At 43.9% G+C, this 21,132-nt stretch overlaps 1 protein-coding gene across 5 annotated transcripts in view; it reads right to left on the reverse strand.

Annotated features, from left to right (window-relative positions):
• LOC144933216 (uncharacterized) overlaps positions 1-21,132 on the reverse strand; it is a 153,591-nt gene that overhangs the window by 57,559 nt on the left and 74,900 nt on the right. For all 5 annotated transcript variants that reach the window (XM_078857874.1, XM_078857877.1, XM_078857875.1 and 2 more), the window contains 12 exons: positions 20,944-20,997; positions 20,238-20,291; positions 18,013-18,057; positions 16,831-16,884; positions 10,899-10,943; positions 9,630-9,683; positions 7,050-7,094; positions 6,139-6,192; positions 5,040-5,084; positions 3,408-3,461; positions 2,263-2,307; positions 1,338-1,391 (listed from right to left, as the gene is read on the reverse strand). In XM_078857874.1, the coding sequence (XP_078714000.1) occupies positions 1,338-1,391; positions 2,263-2,307; positions 3,408-3,461; positions 5,040-5,084; positions 6,139-6,192; positions 7,050-7,094; positions 9,630-9,683; positions 10,899-10,943; positions 16,831-16,884; positions 18,013-18,057; positions 20,238-20,291; positions 20,944-20,997 (603 nt within the window). The remainder of the gene's footprint in view (positions 1-1,337; positions 1,392-2,262; positions 2,308-3,407; positions 3,462-5,039; positions 5,085-6,138; positions 6,193-7,049; positions 7,095-9,629; positions 9,684-10,898; positions 10,944-16,830; positions 16,885-18,012; positions 18,058-20,237; positions 20,292-20,943; positions 20,998-21,132) is intronic.

Here is a 21,132-nt window from a genome sequence, read left to right on the forward strand (position 1 = left end):
GTCACACTGTCGCTCCCCACATCACACCTGAAACACAGGCACACACCTTTACACCTGAAACACAGGCACACACCTTTACAACTGAAATACAGGCACACACATTCACACCTGAAACACAGGCACACACCTTTACAACTGAAACACAGGCACACACCTTTACACCTGAAACACAAGCACACACCTTTACAACTGAAATACAGGCACACACATTCACACCTGAAACACAGGCACACACATTCACACCTGAAACACAGGCACACACATTCACACCTGAAACACAGGCACACAGATTCACACCTGAAACGCAGGCACACACATTCACACCTGGAACACAGGCACACATATTCACACCTGGAACACAGGCACACACATTAACACCTGAAACACAAGCACACACATTCACACCTGAAACACAGGCACACACATTCACACCTAAAACACAAGCACACACATTCACACCTGAAACACAAGCACACACATTCACACCTGGAACATAGGCACACACATTCACACCTGAAACACAAGCACACACATTCACACCTGGAACGCAGGCACACACATTAACACCTGAAACATAGGCACACACATTCACACCAACAAACGGTCCTGTCATAGCGTAATAAATGAGAGTTGACACATTGTGCGAGGTTATGAGAGCTTGGGAAAAGAGACGTTGGCAGAGGCTTCCAATTTATCAGCCCGATACATTTACCAAGTGGAATGTGTTAGGCGTAACATTCTAAACGAAGTTGTGAAATGCTCAGTGAAGAGTTGCATCATTGACACACCAAACAAAGGGCGATGTCTGATTTTCCATCATATTGGAAGTTCGCTGAAGGGGTATTCGCGTGAGTGATTAATACATTTAGCTTCACGTAAACCACAGCGGTGCTGGCCATCACTGCACGTGGCTTAGTCGTAGAACAAGCGGCTCGAAACCCAAAGGTTGCGAGTTAAAATCCTGGTTGGGGTTAATTGCACCATGTGAGGTTTGTGTTTGACTCAGCATATCATGCCTCTGGGGTCGATAAAACGAGTACCGCTTTGTGGGAAGTCGACAGTGATTGCCCTATATATACTCGCCTACACCATGGAAATTTGTAATTTGTGCATTATGTAAACACGGTATATACATGCAGAATGCACTAAATTTACAAAACTAAAGATATAATACAACAAATTCTCGTAAAAATAATGCAATGCCAAGACAGTGTATCTATCAATAGACATGTGTTTGCGGGCGCCACATATTTGTAAACGTGTTTATGTAAACACGTGCACTTGTTAGGAAGTAAATGTATGTTCATGTCGTGCTTTAAAAATGGAAATGCACTTACCCGGTCACCCTTCACTCCCATATCGCCTTTGAATCCTGGGAAGCCATCTTCACCCTGCACGCAAAAAAAAACAAGGAATTAATGAGCATGAGCAGAAAATAAAGTTGTGTCACGGCAAGATGACCGCCCTAACGAGGCCTCCTCCATATATCACACTGCATGTCGAAACCGGTCCAGAGTTTTTGCTTGCGTTGAACCGGTACTGCTGAACTCACGCAGTTCACGAGGCAGTGTGGCCGATGGCATGGGTAAAGAAAATATTTGCATTGTTTATGCGAAGGGCCATTTACGGGAAGCAGTAATGTTGGAGGCTTATTTATTTTGCTACTTGCATTCTCCACAAGGACGCCTACCGATTGTTTTGTGTGTGTGCCACAAAAGCTGAAAGGCGAGTTAAGGCAGTTAAACAACAATCTTCGACCGGGTTATGGTCCTAGCATCCACAGCGAGCTGACGAGCTGCTAGTTGTGTGTAGATAATGTATCTTAAACACCTGCATTAGAAAACAAAGCGTTTGTTACACGCGGATTAACTGGAACGTATAATTGCTGTACTTATTGGTACGATAAATGTTAAATAAAATAATTTGACAGGTGGCTTGCAGACGATGTTTGTTGGGAAATTACTTGGTGATGCTGTGTTGGCAGTGATGCACACTCCACTTCACCAGCCTTTCTATGCGCTGTAAAGCAGGGTCGTTGCCTAAAACGCCTGCTATTATTTTCTTATCTTGTAAAGGCGTTATTGATGGACGTGCCGAGTTCGTGTGCTGTTTAATTATAGGTTCTGATACCTATACCCGACAGGGTGCGCATTGATACAAATTGTCACGGCGAGTGGTGATTACTGCATGAGTAAATGACGATCTCTTCATGTTAAAGTGGATGTATAATGTAAACATTTTCAAAGCAAAGTGACCACTCACCTTTTCACCTTTATTCCCCTTAAGACCACGAACCCCTTCTGTTCCCTACAAAGGAAAAAAAAACATCCAAATATACACAATTTTCACTGTAGTCTTAACAGCATGGGTAACATATGCAAAAGATGAATAGCACCAAGAGAAGCGTTCACCCGTCCCCTCGCCCGCACACGCATCGTGCGTGAGTTCACGCTGCACCTCTCATCACTGCTGATCGAGCATCGAGATGGTGTCGACCAACACGTGGCCTTCAAACGGAGGGCTCAGCAAACACAGCTCATCAGCGAGCCCACCACCACATCGCACAGCTTTCACCTTCCTCTATGCACAGCTCATCAGTGGGCCTCCATATTCCATGGATACAACAACAGCAGCACTTTATCAAATCGGCACACACCACAGAAGATGCAGATACCAGATGCGTGGGTGGAGAATCGTAGAATCCATCTCCTGTGTGCGACTGCGGCTACGACTGCCAAACCGTGAGGCACGTGACTTCGCAATGCCCCAAACATACACGTCAAGGCAGTGGTCGGTGCATCAGCAAGTCACACACTCGTAGCCAAAGAGATGGACTGGCTAAGTCACTTGCCACTGAATTTGTCATGGTTGCTTTTCACCGGCCATAGAGAAGAAAAAGGCACCGCCAATATTTGAGTGCAAGGAGCCTGCCGAGGGGAGGGGAGGGCAGGGAGGGAGGCCCTGACCCCGCTCCCGCTGTGCTCGTGACTGCTCTCTTGTTGTGCTGTAATCTCACATCGCAGTCATTCATCAAATTGCTGGTAGGAGATGGGGGGGGGGTGAATCAGTCTTTATTTCTGTGTAAACGCCTTTCACGAAAATATAAAGTTTTACGTTTCAAGTTGATTTTGTTAAAGCCGGTGAGAACTCAAGAGACCAGGAACGCACGGTTCAACAGTTCTTCGGCTACGAAATTTTACGGTCATGTTCAGATTTATGCCAGAATCCTTCAGCCCCTCGTATTTATTGAGGTGAGAGCGTCTCTCAGGATAGTAATTTTGAGACAAACATAATGTGCCAACTTTTGGTTGAAGAATAATGGAACTGAATCAACTATCAACTCAGCGGTTAATATTCTACTCGTATAATTATCCATTGAGATATCGATGTAATTTTCCATACATTACCTTGACGCCACGTGGTCCTGGGTAGCCCACGGGACCCTGAGCACCTGCAGGTCCCTGAAAGGAACAATGTAAGTTGCGGCCAACGTGAATATTAATTTGACTAAACACATGATTACAGCACCACAGTGGAGGAAAACCACAATCAGATTTGAGAAGTCTCACACATGGCACAACGTAATTACGGATATTCCCTAAAATACCAAATCATTACTGCTGCCTAGCATGACAAGTTTCAGCTGTAAAGTGTAACACACAACTGATGCAAACTTCTCAGGGATTCCTCGGATTCTGTCATGACAATGTAATTGCATTGGTGTCCGGCCAGGTGGTTCAGCGGGTGAGCGAACGCTTCGCAATCAAAAGGTCGCCAGTTGGGAGGATTGAGTCAGGTCATCATCCCTCTGGGGTTCGACAAAAAGAGGAAACCACTTTGTGGGAATGGCAACAGTGGTGGCCTATGAATACTCTCCCTGCCATAGGAATGTGAAATTTAAACCCCAGGCTCAGGGCTGTAAATACGAAATGTGTAGAGCTGTAAATAGGTGAACTCATACACAAAAATGCTACATCTATAACTTATACAGTTTAGCATTTATATAATGCACATCACACTCAGTCAAACATATGCACGTACATGAAATCCCAGCTTCCTGAGCCACAGGGTAATAATCTCGATTTATAAAAAGGGGACTGTACTAAAAAAGAGCGATTGCTTTAGGACCACGGGAAAGGTGAGTGTTGTTTAACTGTGGATGAAAATGTGTCCTGTACCGTTTTGCCAGGTTTTTTTGGACATGAATGGAAATAATGCGGATGTCACTGCACATTGCCCATCACTTTCTATCCCTACAGCTGTTGTAGTTTTCCGAGTAAACTGACACTGCCGATCATATAAAATGCACACCGATGGCCAGGGGTAATTGAACCATGTCCACCTGCTTAATTTGGTAAGTGGTCATTGATGCAACAACAACAAAATCTGCACATTCACACAATAACAACAGCAGACCCCATTTATTACTAAGTGGCGGTGATGCCACCATCGCGCCCGTACCAGTATATGTGCATTTTGAGGCTGTGACGTGAAGTGTGGAAGGCTCACTGTTGGCAGGAGTTGATCGGACAGACCCAGGTGTCATGGGTTAGCCGAGTGAGATGACTGGCAGATGCTGCTCGCTGTGCCACCCCACTAAGTTTTGGCTCTGAGACGTTGGCACGTTGGTAGGACCTCCATATGAATAAAAAACAAAGGTTCCCCGTATAGCCTGAACAGACTGTTGGGGTAAGTTATGTTAGCAAGTACCTATGAAGGCTGGCAAGGCACACGAAGGGGATGGGTAGTCAACACCACACCCGCCTTTGTCACCGCAGTGGCAATTTTTAGACACCAAACCAGGTATTCACTTGAGGCTGAGTCAACCTCGGGGAGGTCCATGAACAGTTTAGATAATGGTCACTAATGTTGGCCTTGAGCGGGAATTGATCTTGGGTTGCCGGATTCGTAAAACAGCGCTTTAACCACGACACTCCCGCTCCCCACATATATACACACATGCACACACATACACAAACCATCCCACAAATACACAGGAGTGTAGCACCCACGTGGATATCGACTCGCATTCGACGTACCTGTGCCCCTTTCTCCCCTGGTGGGCCTTCTTTCCCAGGATGTCCCTGCAGATAATCACAAACACATTCCGTTTAATCACAATCCAGGCAAGTGGAACATCAAAGGGATACCACCAGCTATAACTTCTATCAGTAATAATTAACATAACCGTCTTTTAGTAGCAGAGGTAAAGATACAGCCCTGCAATTGCTAATGATGGTGGATGGGCCTCCATTCGCGGGACCTCTAGAGAGCCACCCTCTCTATGATACTTGGTCTACTCTTCCACATTGACCAGAAAAGGTTAAAAAAATACGGAACTGGTACTGGCCAAACATCACAATGAAAAGCAAGCCTTGCAATTACTAAATTGGGATCACACGCAGCAGCAATATCGCCCCCCTACTGTTGAAACTTGGCAGGACCCTCCTAAAAAAAGAGTCTTGAGGCTCAGTGAGGCTTTCCTGGGTAAACAATAAGGGTAGTAATAACAACAAAAACAATAATGTTGGAGGAGGTGGACATGTCCACATTATAACCTGGCGAGCGCCTGACAATCATCAGGTTAAAAACACGTGAGCTGGAAGAATTCCTCTGGAAAGAGCAGTGGTTGTCACCGACACACTCGGCGGCATGGAGAATCACAGACGTGGGCACAGCAGGAATGTGCTTACCAGTAGTTTCACTGTGTTACTGCCCCCGGATACCGTACGTGACACTGTCAGATAATGTGGTATTCTGTCGAATTGTTCAATATCCGTTGAAAAATATGGGCAACGGAAGCAACACATGGCGTTGGGATATCGCTGTGTGAATGTGTATTTATAGAATGTGAACATTAGGGGCGAAGAACCATCAAGCGTGCATTCATTTACATAGCAAGACGTTACATGTGCAACGCCACAGCTGGCCAGCAGAAGAATGCACAAGTAGCATACTTCTTAGTTCACTACCACTCTTCCTTTTGAACACTTTGACAATGTTAACAACAATATTAGTTCTGTGCATGTTCATCATATAGTTGTGGTAATGTGCTGTGTTCTTGATTGTTTTTGTTGCTGTCGTTGGTAAGAGGCTCTATGAATGGTGGTGACAGCGGAGAGGAGTGTGTTTTCATACCGGGGGTCCGTCAGATCCAGAAAGGCCCTGAATGCCAACCTTTCCTGCTGGACCCTGCAATGATTCATCATTCAGTTATGATAGCACCACACATGCAGGCCTTGAACGTCACTATCGCCTTGCCACTATCACAGCCACTCACACAGCATAGCAAACCTGGCCGAGAAGAGCATTCAATCTGTGACACACGCATTGCACCACACGCTGTGGTACATCAAAGGACCAATGTGTTCTTTCCCAGGAATCAATTCCCCCAGTAATTATAACTTTACCAACATGGCCCAGGATTAGCGCGTTCTCTTGTTGCAGAGATTTGCGGTTTTACTTGGCCAGGCCGCCCTGGTAACTCTTTGTAGGTGTATTCACTAAAAGAACACACTCTGTCTGCTGCACTGTGAATGTAACATCCCATGACATAAATGAAAAAAAGTAGGTAGGCCATTGTGTGCCAGCGACATGGTAAAAATGCCCCAAGTTTTAAAATAGTACCCGCATATGACTCAACTGGTCAATACACAGTGACGCTGCCCCTACCGAGAAACTACTGCCGACTCGGTGAAATACAACACATCCATACATAACGGCTTGCACTCTTAGAATGACGCTAACAGCAAATGTACCAATTATTTGGTTAGATTTGAAAATGTATTCGTCAATATCATCAACTTTACAATCAACAGCATTCACCTCTGTAACATTACCATAATTCAGGCACATTAACACAGTACTGCAATACATGTAAACTGCAATGAGAAACAATCAGATTAACATCACACATGATCTCCTATCACCATCATTACTGCTTGTGAAATACACGTTTCCTTGTGGAATAAAGCACTTGTTCAGCATATACTGTAAATATCATGAGTTAAACTTTCATCATAATATCCTCATTATATCATTGTCCTTACCTTTTCACCAGGTGGACCTATGGGCCCTTGAGGCCCAGGTAAACCCTGCAAGTAAAAACAATGGACACAAATGTATTGACTCATACATTTGCAATCATAATTTACAAAACTGTTCAATAGTTGCTAAAGGAAGGCCTCCCCATGCTGTGCAGTTTGGCAAAGTGGCGGCCCAGGAGTGGTTCAGATATCACCTGCCACTGATGTTAGTCGTGGCTGGGAACCAAATTGAGGTTGCCAGGTTCAATGTGCAGTGCACGAGCCAATGCACCAACACTATGCCGCTTGTGTTGATATGACATATGCTTCAATGGCAGTTTTATTCGTATGGTCTGCACAATACAGCCGATTGCATGAAGCAAGGATAGGGAGGATAAGGTCAGGTTAAAAGAACAAACACAAAAGGGAGAGCAAGGCTGAGGATTAGGGCTGATTATTGGCAAAAGCGCAGATAGGAAATGGGAGATCTAAACAAAGAGAGGAATGATTCGAGATCGTTCTTGCTGAGGTGTTTATTGGCACTACCGCACACCTGTAATCCAGTTATTTAGGAGGCAAGGTTGTTGGTTCACCAAAAGACAGGGGGATGGTGGTTTGGGTGCTGGTGGATCATCATCAGTTGCAGCAGTCACGTTATTATTATCATCCTTGACGTCGTCGCAGCATTATTATCAGCTTTATCATCATTGCTATCATCTATATCTTCATCATCATTGTTTTAGGCCATGCCATGCTAAGCTAAGGATTGGGAACCTTTGCTGAGAGCAGAGGAGCATGTGAGTGTGTGTGCACGTGTGTGCATGTGAGACGCAGGGCCAGGAACTTGCGCGTGAACTTGGCAAATCACGTTTGCAGAATTTCCACTGGTCGGCGGAATTTCGCCGATAGGTGGGAATTTCCGCAAAAGCACGAAATAAAGTTGTGCATATGAATTGGGCCCTTGTAGCGTATGGATGATGTACGTTTGTTAACGAGGATCTCGACTGGGGAATTGCAGTGTTTATCAGCAATAATGGCTGATCTTCGACACTGAAGTCTTTGTAATTATTACACATGCCCCACTGAGTCTCAAGACTCTTTTTTAGGAGGGTAATGCCAAGTTTTCACAATATGGGGCAATTTTGCTGTGTGTGATCCCAAGTGAGCAGGTAATCGCTCAACATTGGGATTTGTGACCAACGCCAGTTAAATTGCGTTTTCTTTTTAGCTATGGGAAGAAACTGGAGAACCCAGAGGAAACCCATGCAGAACAGAGGACATACAAACTTCACGCGGAAAGACGTCCTAATTGGGAATCGAACCCAGGCCCTTCTTTCTGAGGCGCGAGTGTCACCACCATGCCACCACCCTGCTACCCTTAATGTGAGGTTTCCGAAAATACAGTTTTGCGGCAGTGGTTAGAGATGGGTCCCAACCACCGTTGTCGGTTAGAATGTGGACATAGAAAAAAGGGGGCTTATTAAGGTTGAAACGAACAAAGCAAATACAAAAGACACATCTATTGTTTGAATACAGCTGTCACTACAGAGGCTAGGAGTTTTACGGAAGCACTGTTATCCGATAAAAGGAGGTTGTGATGGATGGGACATGTGCAGGCAGGTTATCGATACAGATACCCAAAGGTTCACAAACAATGAGAAGACCTAAAGCCAGATGGTATGGATACTGCCATAGTAGACTTTGAGGGTCTGCATGTCAGCATTATGGCTAGGGGATCTCTTGGTGAGGTTTAGTGGCATCATTGCCATTGTTCAAGGTGGCCGCTTGTCCCTGACGTTCACCTTAAAACCATAAACTAAAACACTGTGATCGGGCCAGCGCATTGTCTCAATAAAATTAAAAAAATACCATGATGCCAATTTGAAATTGGTATTTAAATACAGGTTCATTTACGCCACGTGCAAAAGTTTGCGACTGAAAAACACAAGAGAGAACGTCTGAACCTGTAACCGCTGTTGAAGGGGAAAAATGAATAAAAGTGATGACAAAGTTAAGGGTAGGAGTTGGTATGCTCTTGAAAAGCTGAACTTGAAATTGCAAAATAGCAGAGCAATGTGCAAAAGAACGCTCCCTCCCAGCTATGACACCTGAATCAGAAACGAAGTCATTGTCCAAGCAGAACTAAACTGGGAAGTGCGCACAGTAGCACAGACAGATGCAAGCTTGGAATTATAGAGGAGATAGACAAATTAACACATGGATCAGAGAACACACTCAGGTTAAGTACATATTTTAAACTTAAAAAAATATAAAGTAGATGGACTTGGGCAGGACGCATCAAGGCCAGAAGGGATAATGACAGAGTGACAGCCGAGGAATGGAAAACATCCAGGAAGACGTCCACCGAGAAGACAGAGCAATGGAATATGCACGTGTGCAGGTGCTGCGTGGATTTGTGCATTGCAGTTTTGTGAATGACAGAGGCGGTTTTGGAAGGCCTTCATTCAGCAGTGGATTGACCAATGCAGAAGATGATGACTAGTGGTGGAAGACCTAGAAGTCAAACTTCCAAGGCAGGAATAACCGATACCAGGCCATCATCCAGCAGTGGACTGGCCATTGCTGATGATGATGGACACATACCTGGGAGCCAGGATTGCCTTGCTGGCCTGAAGGACCGGACTCTCCTTGTGGGCCCTGCAAAGCAAACGCGCTCAGTAGCAGCAAGAACATGCCAATGCAAGGACCACCATTCACTCAACGTGCGGTTTCTTGACTAAGGTGCTGCTGTGCCAGGCTGCGTACCACGTTGCCACAGCAGGCCCTTGGGCATTACGGACCAATACATTCCATAAGAAGTTGCTTAAGCAGAGAAACTCTGGTTGGTTTTGACTTCGTCAGCAGATGGACTTCCTGTCTGTTCACTAATTATTCATTACCCAGAACCCTCCACCACAGTACATACTGACTTTTACTAATTTGTCTAGCAATACCATCTGTAAATAATAAACGTTTTTGGGTTAGATTGCATTATTTATGTATGTGTAATAACCCTCCACCACCCGACACGGCCAATCAGCAAAAGCCTACGTGTTAAACCATCTGTAAACGCAGCGAGATTTATTTAGCGGGCCTGACTCTGCTCATGACATTGTTGAAAGCTAGTCCAGAGTTTGCATGAATAACAATCAGTGCATATCATTATCAGAGTTGTCTTTTTTTTTGCATTTTGACTGCTTGTGTTGTGGTTATTGCAAACATGATCCCTTGTATAAAGGTGTCAGTTTTGGTGCCAAATGAAAGGGTAAAAACCTATTACTACTACTAAATCCTGCAGGGGAATAATAGCTCAGAAGGCCGTAGGCCGATGGGTGTTCTGTTGATTCATTATTTATTCTTGACTTAAAGCTTTCGTGACTGCAGGAATTCATACTCTTTGGGTCTTTCGGTAAAGTAACTTAGATAGAAAAATAAAATCAAGACGTTTCGATTTCAACACAAGCTGTATTTTTTCACCTGAGGACGATTGCTTGTGTTGTGATCGAAACGTGATTTTTAAAAATTATTTTTCTATCTATGTGACTTTACCGAAAGACCCAAAGAGTATCATTATTTATTCTTTCTCCACAGAAATTTTACAACAAAGTATATCAGTGTTAAGTTCAGTCAGGAAAAGTCCTAAGCAACCAGTGAGGAGCTTTTTGGGTGACAATTTGATGCCTACATCGGCACATATAGAATGCATTCTTTGGAAATGTGGCAATCTTGTCAGGTAGCGGAGGGTTATAGATGCAAATATTAACATTCATCACGATCTATATCACACTGGTCAGGTCACGTAACATAACATTATTGGCAATAGTTCTGTAATAAAGTGATGTCATTGCTGCTGCTGTTTCAACAGCTCCTTACCATGTTGCCCTTAGGTCCAGATGGTCCATCTAAACCCCTGGCACCCTGTTCCCAAGACACACACATACACCGCAAACAATATGTTAACTCAAATCTCCAATGATGTGGAAATACATTTGCCTTTTGGGCAAGCAAATGGTTCCCATTGGGTAAAGGCACAAGCCCTCTCCACATGGGAGGCTCCCCAGGCATGTGGCAGCAGAGAACACTGACGGCTGTGCTATACTGATGAGTCCTAAGCAGGACAAAATCTATTGGCGAGCTACACTTTCTCAACTCTTTTGAGTTTGTGGTCTAAAATTACAAAATGACGACAAGTGCAGTTCTATTGATCTGGTCGTCTGGATAAGGCTGATAGCTTTGTGTGTTGTGTGTGTTGTTAGATAAATGTTACATCATTATATGTATGTGAAACGTTAACCAGTTGTGGAAATAAAATGTATAGACGTTCATACACGATCATGTCTAACTAAAAAAATATATATATCCACAGTTAAATAAGTGTTAACTTGACTTACAATGATACATGTGTTGGTTCAAATTCTAGTTGGGTGGTTGAATGAGCCAATCATCCCGCCAGGGTCCATATCATTTGTAACGCTCTCTGGTAAACCAACAGCAGTTGTCTTTTGTAAACAATGGTCTCTGACACAGGAAATTGAAAAGCACAAAAGCTCTACTAGAGTTGCCACAGAAGCTGCCTCCTTGAGCCTTCTTCTGAAGTTCTCTGCTCCTCAATGGCAGCTCAAACTCCCTCCATCCGATCACATTGTGAACTTTCTTCCTCACGTCTCTTAATTCCTTCTTGATTCCTTCCTTCCTTCAAGTCATCAAGTAGATTTTTCTCTCTGCCTCTTGGCCTTTTCACCACATCCTTCTCTCCAGAACTTTCTCACCTCTGCGAACTCGACCAATGTGTTTTGCTTTTGTGAGATCGTTCCAATCAGACTCTATGCCAGGGATTCTGCAATGTAAAAGTAACCATGCCCGACAGATAACACTGATCCAAAGACAGTTTCTCTAATTGGAAAATGTACACCTTCTGACTCTCCAAATTGACTTTCGTCCAATCAGGCTCAGCCACCTAAAAAGCCTGGAATATGCGTTGCCCAATTACATTCAATGTGTTCTCCTAAATGGGTTTAAAACATTAGGATCAAGAGAAAATGTGCTCATTACGTTTTGTGAAAGGATATGTTATTGATTTTTGGATTAATCCAAACAATACAAAAGTCAGAGCTTGATACGAAATTTCACATTATACGAAAATAATAGTTGTGGCTCCATCTGCGGGCACGATGCCACGAGGAACTACGTTGCTGACATTACTTGGCTTTTGTGCTTTTCCCGCAGACGTGTCACGTGACATGAAGGGAATAAACTTTTGTTTGCGCAAAGTGATGTTCAATCTTTTTTCTTTATCTGCTCTTTAAATTATTTCATTAAGTGATATTCAGAAGATAAAAGCAAGATTGAACCGCCTCTAAGGAGAGGGTTTCCACACAACTGTTAGATCTCTTAACAGACTGCGAGACAAGAAGGCTCACCTGATCGAGTCCCTCACCTTTCTGAAGAGATGCCGCGACAACAAGGTAATACCGATTGCCGCTGTCACTTCCCCTAACGCAAAACGGATCTTGTTCAGGGCTAGCCTAGCTCTAATCTCAGAGAGAATGAGACTGCTCCGATTTGAAATTGATAATTTAGACAAGACTCTCTTACAATCACACTAAGCATTAACAGATCAAATGTCCACATCTGATTGGGACCATGCAGATCACATGACTGTTTCTTCAGCCACTAGAATGTCAACCAAATTTAAAGTTAACCTGATTGCTAAATTCAACATCCTGTCCAAAAAGAAGCCAGATCCACACGTTAAAAAGTAGATGTTAACAAGACTGTTATCAATCAGAGTAACAGCCCAATTTCCGACAGCCTAAAATCGGTACTAGTTAAAGGGTTGAATTTCGCAGTCACCCCTAAACACATCACAGTGGATGATGATACCATTGCCCAGGTCGATGTAGTCCTCAAAGGTTTGGGACACATCCTGTTAGACGTGGCAAGATCTGAAATCGCTGCTATCCTCAAAAACGCTAAGAAACCCATTACTAACATCAGCAAGGACGAGCGTTTTGAACTCGCTCAATTGAAAAAGAGAGATGATATTGTCATCCTCTCTACCGACAAGGGCAATGCCACTGTCATCATGGATAAAACCACATACAACAACAACATTCAGGACCTTCTTAATGATGACAGTTATACCAAAATCAACAGAGACCCTACCAACCGCCTGGCCACGAAAACCAACAATATAATCACTAATTCCACATCTCTAATCGAACCGACCAAGCAGCTCTCTCTAAAACCTTCGGCTGCTAAACCATCCAGATTTTATGGCCTTCCAAAAATTCATAAAGAAGGTACTCCACTCCATCCTATCGTATTCACCATTAACTCACCCACCTACAAACTGGCCCGATTTCTGTCTGAGACCCTGTTGCCATTCACAGGCAAGACCACCTCATCTGTACTCAACTCAGCTCACTTGGTTTCTCTAATCAAGGACATCTCACTATCTCCAGATGATTTGCTTGTCAGTTTCGATGTCGTCTCTCTGTTCACCAATGTACCTGTGCCTGACGCCATTGCGATAATTGAAGACTTGGTCCAACAGGGACTGGATCCTGATGTACCAACTTTGGTGAGGCACTGCCTTACCAACACTTACTTCATCTGGAATGGTACATTCTACAAACAAAATGAAGGTACCCCTATGGGTTCTCCCTTATCACCAGTAGTAGCGAATGTCTTCATGGAGAAATTTGAAACAGATGCCATCCTGACATCCACCCTACGTCCTTCCTTGTGAAAGAAATATGTAGATGACACGTTGATCATCTGGCCACATGGCCTGCCAGCACTGAACCAATTTTTCAACCACATCAATTCCATACACCCATCCATCAAATTCACAATGGAAGTGGAAAATGATGGCAAGCTACCAGTCCTGGATGTTTTGATTGAGAAGCGACCTGATGTCCACCCACACGGATTTCTATCTAAAGCCTGATTCCCACCACCATCCAGTCTAGAAGAATTCCCTCATAAAAAAACACTACACCATAGGGCCCGTTGCATCTCTGACCAGCACAACCTAGCCAGTGAGCTTGAGCACGGACACCAAGCACTCAAGATGAATGGATATTCAGACTGCACAATCCGCAAAGCTGTATCCCCAACCATGGGGAGACAACCATCTTAGGACCCAATCAAAACCATCACCTTGCCATACATAGCAGGTGTTGCCAAAAATATTTCTAATATCTTGAACAAACACAAGATCTAGGTTTGATTCAACACAGTACACAAAATCCGTGATTTGATCCCATCTGTGAAGGATGTGATTCCTGACATGCAATACCCTGGTGTCTACAAACTAAGTTGTGTCTGAGGCAGCAGTTACATTGGGGAAACGAAACGACATGTCTCGGACCGTGTTCGCGAACACAAGGCAGATTTGAAACACGGCAGAACCAACACCACTGCCGTAGCTGATCACTATTTTAACGCGGTGGGCTCACGTGATATTGTTTTTTGGACCAATCAGTTTCAAAGACAATGCATATATTATCAGAGTATGTTTTTTGTTTGCATTCTGACCACAAGTATTTTGGTTAATGCAGACATGATTCCCTGTAAAAGGTTTCAGTTTGGTGTTTTAACATCTCAACACCTGTTTTGTTGCCAGAAAAAAGGGGAAAACCTATTCTCATATTTTGGTACTGGCAAAGGAGGTCCCATGAAGTTGACTCTGACGATTTATGAAATGTAATTTGTCTGAGTAAATATTTGTGACTGGAAATGTAGGGATTTAATTTGAAGCTATGTTTGTGCATTGTTTTTGGCTTCTTCTGTCATGCAGTAGTTTTTGCTCTGATTACTATTTTATTAATTGTTGTACTGAGTGTTTATGTTATTGCTTTTGTCATTTTAATGACCCTGGTCACTCTTACAAATGAGACTATTGTGGTCTATTAAGTTCTCACCTGGTTAAACAAAATAAACTTAAAATTTGAATGTGCCAATCTCACAGTTTGAGGAATCTGAGCATATGAAACTATTTTGAAACTACATTTTATTTACCAGGTGAGGCCCACTGAGCTTTTTCAGAAGTGACCTTGCCACAAATGACAGCTTAACGAAGTGGCTTAGCATGTGGAAATGTATTGCATCCAAATACTCTAAGTGTGGAGGGAGAAATGGGAGGGACACCAGAGAAATATCCACCACCAAGGGGAGAACATGCAAACTCCAAATACATAGGCATCAGAGTCAGGATCGAACCCACAACCTCCTCCATACCAGACGAGGTATTTAACATCTCGCCACCGTGGTGCCCCTTGCAATGCTTGTCTCAGTCGTCTGCCCTCTCCCACACAGTGTGCAAGTCCAACCTATTGCAACCTCCTCTCTCTGATTTACATCTGCAAAATGTACCTGTTACGTGCCACTATTTTGCTGAATTCTTTTTTCAGAAATTCACATCAACCTAAGTATGCGCCACAACCCAAAGGCCACATGCATCGTGTTTTGCATTCGTTAAAGCTCAGCATTTGTTTTTACTTCTGTAGTACCTCTTGTCTCAAACACCTATCTCAACAATGGCCATCTGCTGTTCCAAAGTGATTCACATAGTCCATCAAAAAGCCACGCTTTCAACACATTTCGGTTCTGCTCAACAGCTTTCCCCGACAGTCATATCCAAGCACCAGCTCACAGCACACGCATCACCCACATGCACCATTTCTCTGAGATGTAACTGACGCATTCGGATTCCTGATTCTTGACTATAACTGTCAATGGGTGTTTTCTCAAAACATGGATGGTTGAAGATGACTTTGAATTAAACTCTGATAAACACCTTGTCGTGGGATCCTCAACACGAAATGTACACCTATGGATGTGTCCCACCTGTTTGCAGCCTTTGTTTAAAGTTTATTTCTTAAACCAGGCAAGATTTCGCTGACACAGCGGCATGTAGGAACAGCCTTTTCTCGGTGTCTTGCTGAACTCTCTCCGACTGCATCCAGCTGTGACTATCTTGTGCAGTCCCTTTACCATCTGTCAGCCCCCCAACGTTTAACACCTTGGCTGTAACGCCACAACAGCATTCCTGCAGTCCTGGGTCCAGATTTAAATCTGTTTTACTGCTTCAGCCACTTACAAGGTCGATTATACCCCTAACTCTTCAATACAAAGAAAATACACTCGGGACATTCCTCAATTATATTTGGTCTTAAAAGGAAACAAAACTATATACAATAAGCGATGTTCATCATTAATGCTGTTGAGAAGGCCCATTGCCTAAAATGTCACCTACCCATTGATGTGTTTCCTTCTAAGGCCACAGAGTTATTGACGAACCTGCTGAGTTGTCGTTGTATATGATGGATTTTGATGGCTTTTCTCGTCAGTCAAATATCCTAATTGCTGCTGCTATTAGGCAAGCTTATCTGGCCCCATAGATATAAGTGCGGTCTCTATATGTATGAGGCAGACTTGGCAGCAGTGAGCATTCGTGACGGTACTGTACTGATGAGTCCGAATAAGAATGAAACCGGTCTACAGTTGTATTTTGTCTGACAGCTGGCTGTTGGTCACACTTGTTCAAGCAACTGAAGGTGCCTTAAAACCAATGCAGTTCTTCAGGAACTGGTGGTTTTGCAGACTGCATGCGCCTTTTGTACACAGTGCACGTGTTTGGTTGCTGTTGAAAAATGTGTGCTTGTGCATCACTGTCAAAGCTATGTCGCCGAGCAACTCTTCAATTATCTGTTTCTGATAATAGATGCCACCACAACTGCTCTGCGAAACGCATGGTATTGGTGTGACAGCTGACGAGAGAGCCTTTTGGCAACTTTACCGGTGATCCTGGTAGCCCAGGAGGTCCCCGAGGGCCCAGCAACCCACGCTCACCCTGTCAGCACAACAGACACCGCACATAGTATTATTATCGCATCGTATCATTACTGTTATTGCTAATCTTGTTTACACAGGAGAGCCTCACTGAGTCTCAAGACAATTTTTTTCAGGATGGTCCTGCAAAGTGTTTGCAGTAGAGGGCGACGTTGCTAGGCGTTATCCAAAATATGTAATTTGACGGTATTCAGTAGGTCAGCAATGGAGTATTTTTTTAAGCTATGGGAATAACCAGAGAGCGCGGAGGAATGCTGTGCAGAGCAGAGGAATAACTGAGACACACAGAAAGGCGACAGAGTCGGGAATCGATCCCAGGAACTTCTTGCTGTGAAGCAGGGGCTTTAGCACTGCGCTGCTGCCACCACCCTGCCACCCAGCAAGGGCTTACAGCAGCTACCGGCAAACGAAGGCACGCACAGGTAAAGTGAGTGCAGCTGTCTTTAACGATCCCTCTGCAGATCCCACGTTGCATTTTCCCACTCGGCTCGAATCACCTTTTGAAATGTGCTCTTCGGTTAAGTAATATCTTCTTGGCTTTTCTTTTGCATTCATGGATAACTTTAGTCACGCACACTAATGTGCCGAACACGTGATGCACAAGTACTAAAACTGTTTTCCTGGCATACTAAATGGTTATCAAAAAAATAAATTGTGAATAACAGTTGTCAAATAGCGTTTTCAATGAATTGGTTGCAGTCGTTCACTTTCAAGAAAAAGTTCCATGATTACAATTATATTTAATGTGTAAATAACATCATCAACTGTGCAAATTAATGAGCCTTAAGCTATATATATATAATTTAATGGTAATTGCCTCTCGCCCTGGGGCAATTACCATGATTATAACTGCCGTCATCATGAGATCGGTGAGTGGACCCCATGTCAACTCCACCCCCGTGCCTAATACTTCATGCAGATTTGTCCGTATTACCTCATGACCATAACTTGCGTCTCCCTTTGTAACGAAGTGTTTTGATTTCTACATGAGCCGTGTCAAAGTTGGCGGCTCAAATTCATTGCCGGAGGATCCCATGACATGCAATGCGCTGGGGACAATGGGGAGGAGAAAGACTGAGGTTTAGACGGTGTAAAACGTTGCAAAGAGGGAGAGAGCATCGGTTGTTACCGGGTCTCCTGCCAGTCCTCGGGGACCAATCTCGCCATCTTTCCCCTGAAAAGCAAATCGGGAGCTTTGGCAACAATACAGGCAACACATTGTAACAACGTGAAAAGATAAAAGTTACAAGATATATTACTAATCAAAGCACAGTAATCATATTACCAATAAAAAATATATTAGGGATGATATGCATTCATTGTACATATATAGGCTCAGAAAACGTTAGTTTACAGTGTTATAATATATATTGTTTAAACAGCAATATATTCAATGAGTAACCACTTTTTTTTGAAGATTTCTATAAGGAAGAATGCTTTCATGGATAATGTCTGTCTGTCTCTCCGTCTGTAATGCAGAGTCATAACAACTGTCATAACGATGACCCGATGTGAACTCAACCTTACGGTGCAGTTGCATCGCTCTTAGGGACTCACCCTGGAAAAAAATCGGCGAAATGGATCAAAGGCTGCCACTAGCTCTATCATCGCTCATCCACCCTCGCCACAGGATGAAGTACGATGGAGGAATGTGTGACGGATGCCACTGGGCACTGGTAGTGGTTGGCTTCCAGCAGAACAAAACGGAGAGAGCGAGCGGTGTGCCCACGATGAGCCTGCTGTGTGGGTTACGCCACGACTGACTTCGAGAAAGTTGGCACACAGGGGAACGTGATTTGCACAATGCTTGTGTATTTTCAGAGATATAATTTATTGTTATTTTTTCATACAGAGCATGTTTGTTTGCATGTTTTTCCACAAGTATGTGTGGTTAATACAGACTTGATGCCTTGAAACATGATCTTTGATATAGTAAAAAACAGAGGTGTGGACTCGAGTCATGTGACTTGGACTCGAGTCAGACTCGAGTCATGAATTTGATGACTTGCGACTCGACTTGGACTTGCATAACAATGACTTTGTCCCACCTCTGGTAAAAAATGTCCCATATATATAACGGCTAAACCCAAACTCTACGTCTTCTGATACTTGCATTATCTTTGTATTGTTCGCCTTTTGGTGTTCTCTAGTCTAACACTGGTGAGACGAGGCCATGAAGAAGACTGTCTCTGGTGTAGGTCAATCAGTTTAAAAGATAATGCTTATATTATCACAGAATGTTGGATTGCATGTTTTTGCCACAAGTATGTGTGGTTAACACAGACTTGATGCCTCCTTGCAAAGTTATCTATGTGGTGGTTGAACATCTTAATACCTCCTGCTTTATTGCCAGAAAAGGTTAAAACCTATTCTTATTTTTCATCACATCTGATCTGTTTACTCTAAAATCAGGGTCTGCACAGTAACCTCCTTTTAGAAGATATTCAAGATCTATCAGAGGGCATAAGTGCCCACCTATGCTGGCAAGCACACGGTGGTGAAATCACCACAAAGCGAAGAATGGCAGCTGTTGTCGTGTGCGTGTACGTGTGTATAAACGGTGCCAAGAACGGGTTCTGTAGAGGAGGCTAGCGAAAGACTCTACTGGGCAGTTGGAGAGGGTCGCCCTCCAACAACAATGGAGAACGGACGAGCGATGCGCACAACGAATGGAGCGATCGGGTGACTAAAACGCAGCAAGTTTGCAGTGGCAGGCACATCTGCCAGTCATCTCAGTTAATTAACCCATAACACCAGAATGTCCAATATTATTCCGTCGTATGGAGATATTAACATTTTCGAGGGTAGATCGAGTTTTGATTTCCAGTTAAGAACATCATCAGATGCGGAATAACATTAATACAAGGAGCGACTGTTCATGATACATTCTGTTGCTTGAAGTTCGCCACAGGTGTATCGCCACTCGTGCATCAGGTACGATTCACAACGGTCATGTGAATTCCTGGAGTAGTTTACGAGTGCCCACTGGCACAGGGCTAGCGTGAAGCCAGGAGGTTTATCCGTGGCATCTTCAATCAGGCTCCAATTTTTGAAGTCTGCGCTGCCCCCTCATTTGTCCCGGCACCTTTCCTCTGGAGCGACGCTCCATTCCAGAATGGCCTCTGCTGTTTGTCCAGAACGTTCGGCGTAATTTTAGCCTCAGTGGTGGCGAGCGGTCGACATCTTCGGGAGTGGGCAAGGGTCGCAATGCAGTGTTCGTTCTCATGCCAAATTTCTGGTGGCGGCCACGGGTCTCATCCCGTCACTTGCTGAGCCTTCCACGCATCATGCGCCGTGGTGACCTCACGGCCACTTAGTTGCCTACGAGAGTGTATGTAAGTGTTCATCACTGACCCTCTCGCCGGTCTCCCCAGCAGCTCCGGCAGGTCCCTGGGGTCCTGGATCGCCCTAAGAAAGAAAGGTAGATAGCACGAAGAGCAGTCGTGATACTGTATCTTTGTTTTTCGCTTTTTTGTTGAATGCTTGACTTCAATTACCAAAAAATACTACGTTATTTCAGGCTTGGACAATATAGTAGTTTAGTGCTGTTAAAAATCATACATGGAACTATGAACGATACACTTTACCACAATTTGGCAGAGTTCAAATAAAATAATCATTTTTTAACAAACATGACCTTCCCTATAACATGTCACACGTTTATGATGGAGCTATTTACGATGTTAACTTTTTTCGCTTAACATAACAAAGCTACACCAATCTGGATCTGGATGCAGATCTGAGCCTCAAGTCATTCAATTTATTATAATGCCACTGTAGTTAGTGGCACAGCAAATATCTGTCTCTTTTCTATTTTCAACAGAAATTGAGCAAAAATATAGTTTCAGATATCTTGGCAGGCATCTTGTCAGCTTCTGTGCATTAGCTGTGCATACCCCATCACTTCAAAGTATGATTCTTGGAGTCGTCGAAACTTGTGTATGCATGTACCCCTCTTTGTCTCTCATTATCCGTAAAGACGCCTTTATGCAGTGGTACATTGCATTACACCTTGTGTTCTCGTACCGTAGTTCCAAATGCCACTGCGTGTGTTACTTACTCGGTTTCCTTTCTCACCCGACAGACCCGGCAATCCGTCAAACCCTCGGTCCCCCTAGCGGAAACAACAAGAGCATCATCACTCACCGTCACTTTCACTTCCGTGTGAGCAGTGAGAGGTTGGAATTGTTCGAGATGTGGATATGGAGAAGGATGCAGAGAGTTATCTGGGCAGGGATCACGACCGATG

This window comes from Lampetra fluviatilis, chromosome 6 (genome assembly GCF_964198595.1).
Source record: "Lampetra fluviatilis chromosome 6, kcLamFluv1.1, whole genome shotgun sequence".
Taxonomy (NCBI): domain Eukaryota; kingdom Metazoa; phylum Chordata; class Hyperoartia; order Petromyzontiformes; family Petromyzontidae; genus Lampetra; species Lampetra fluviatilis.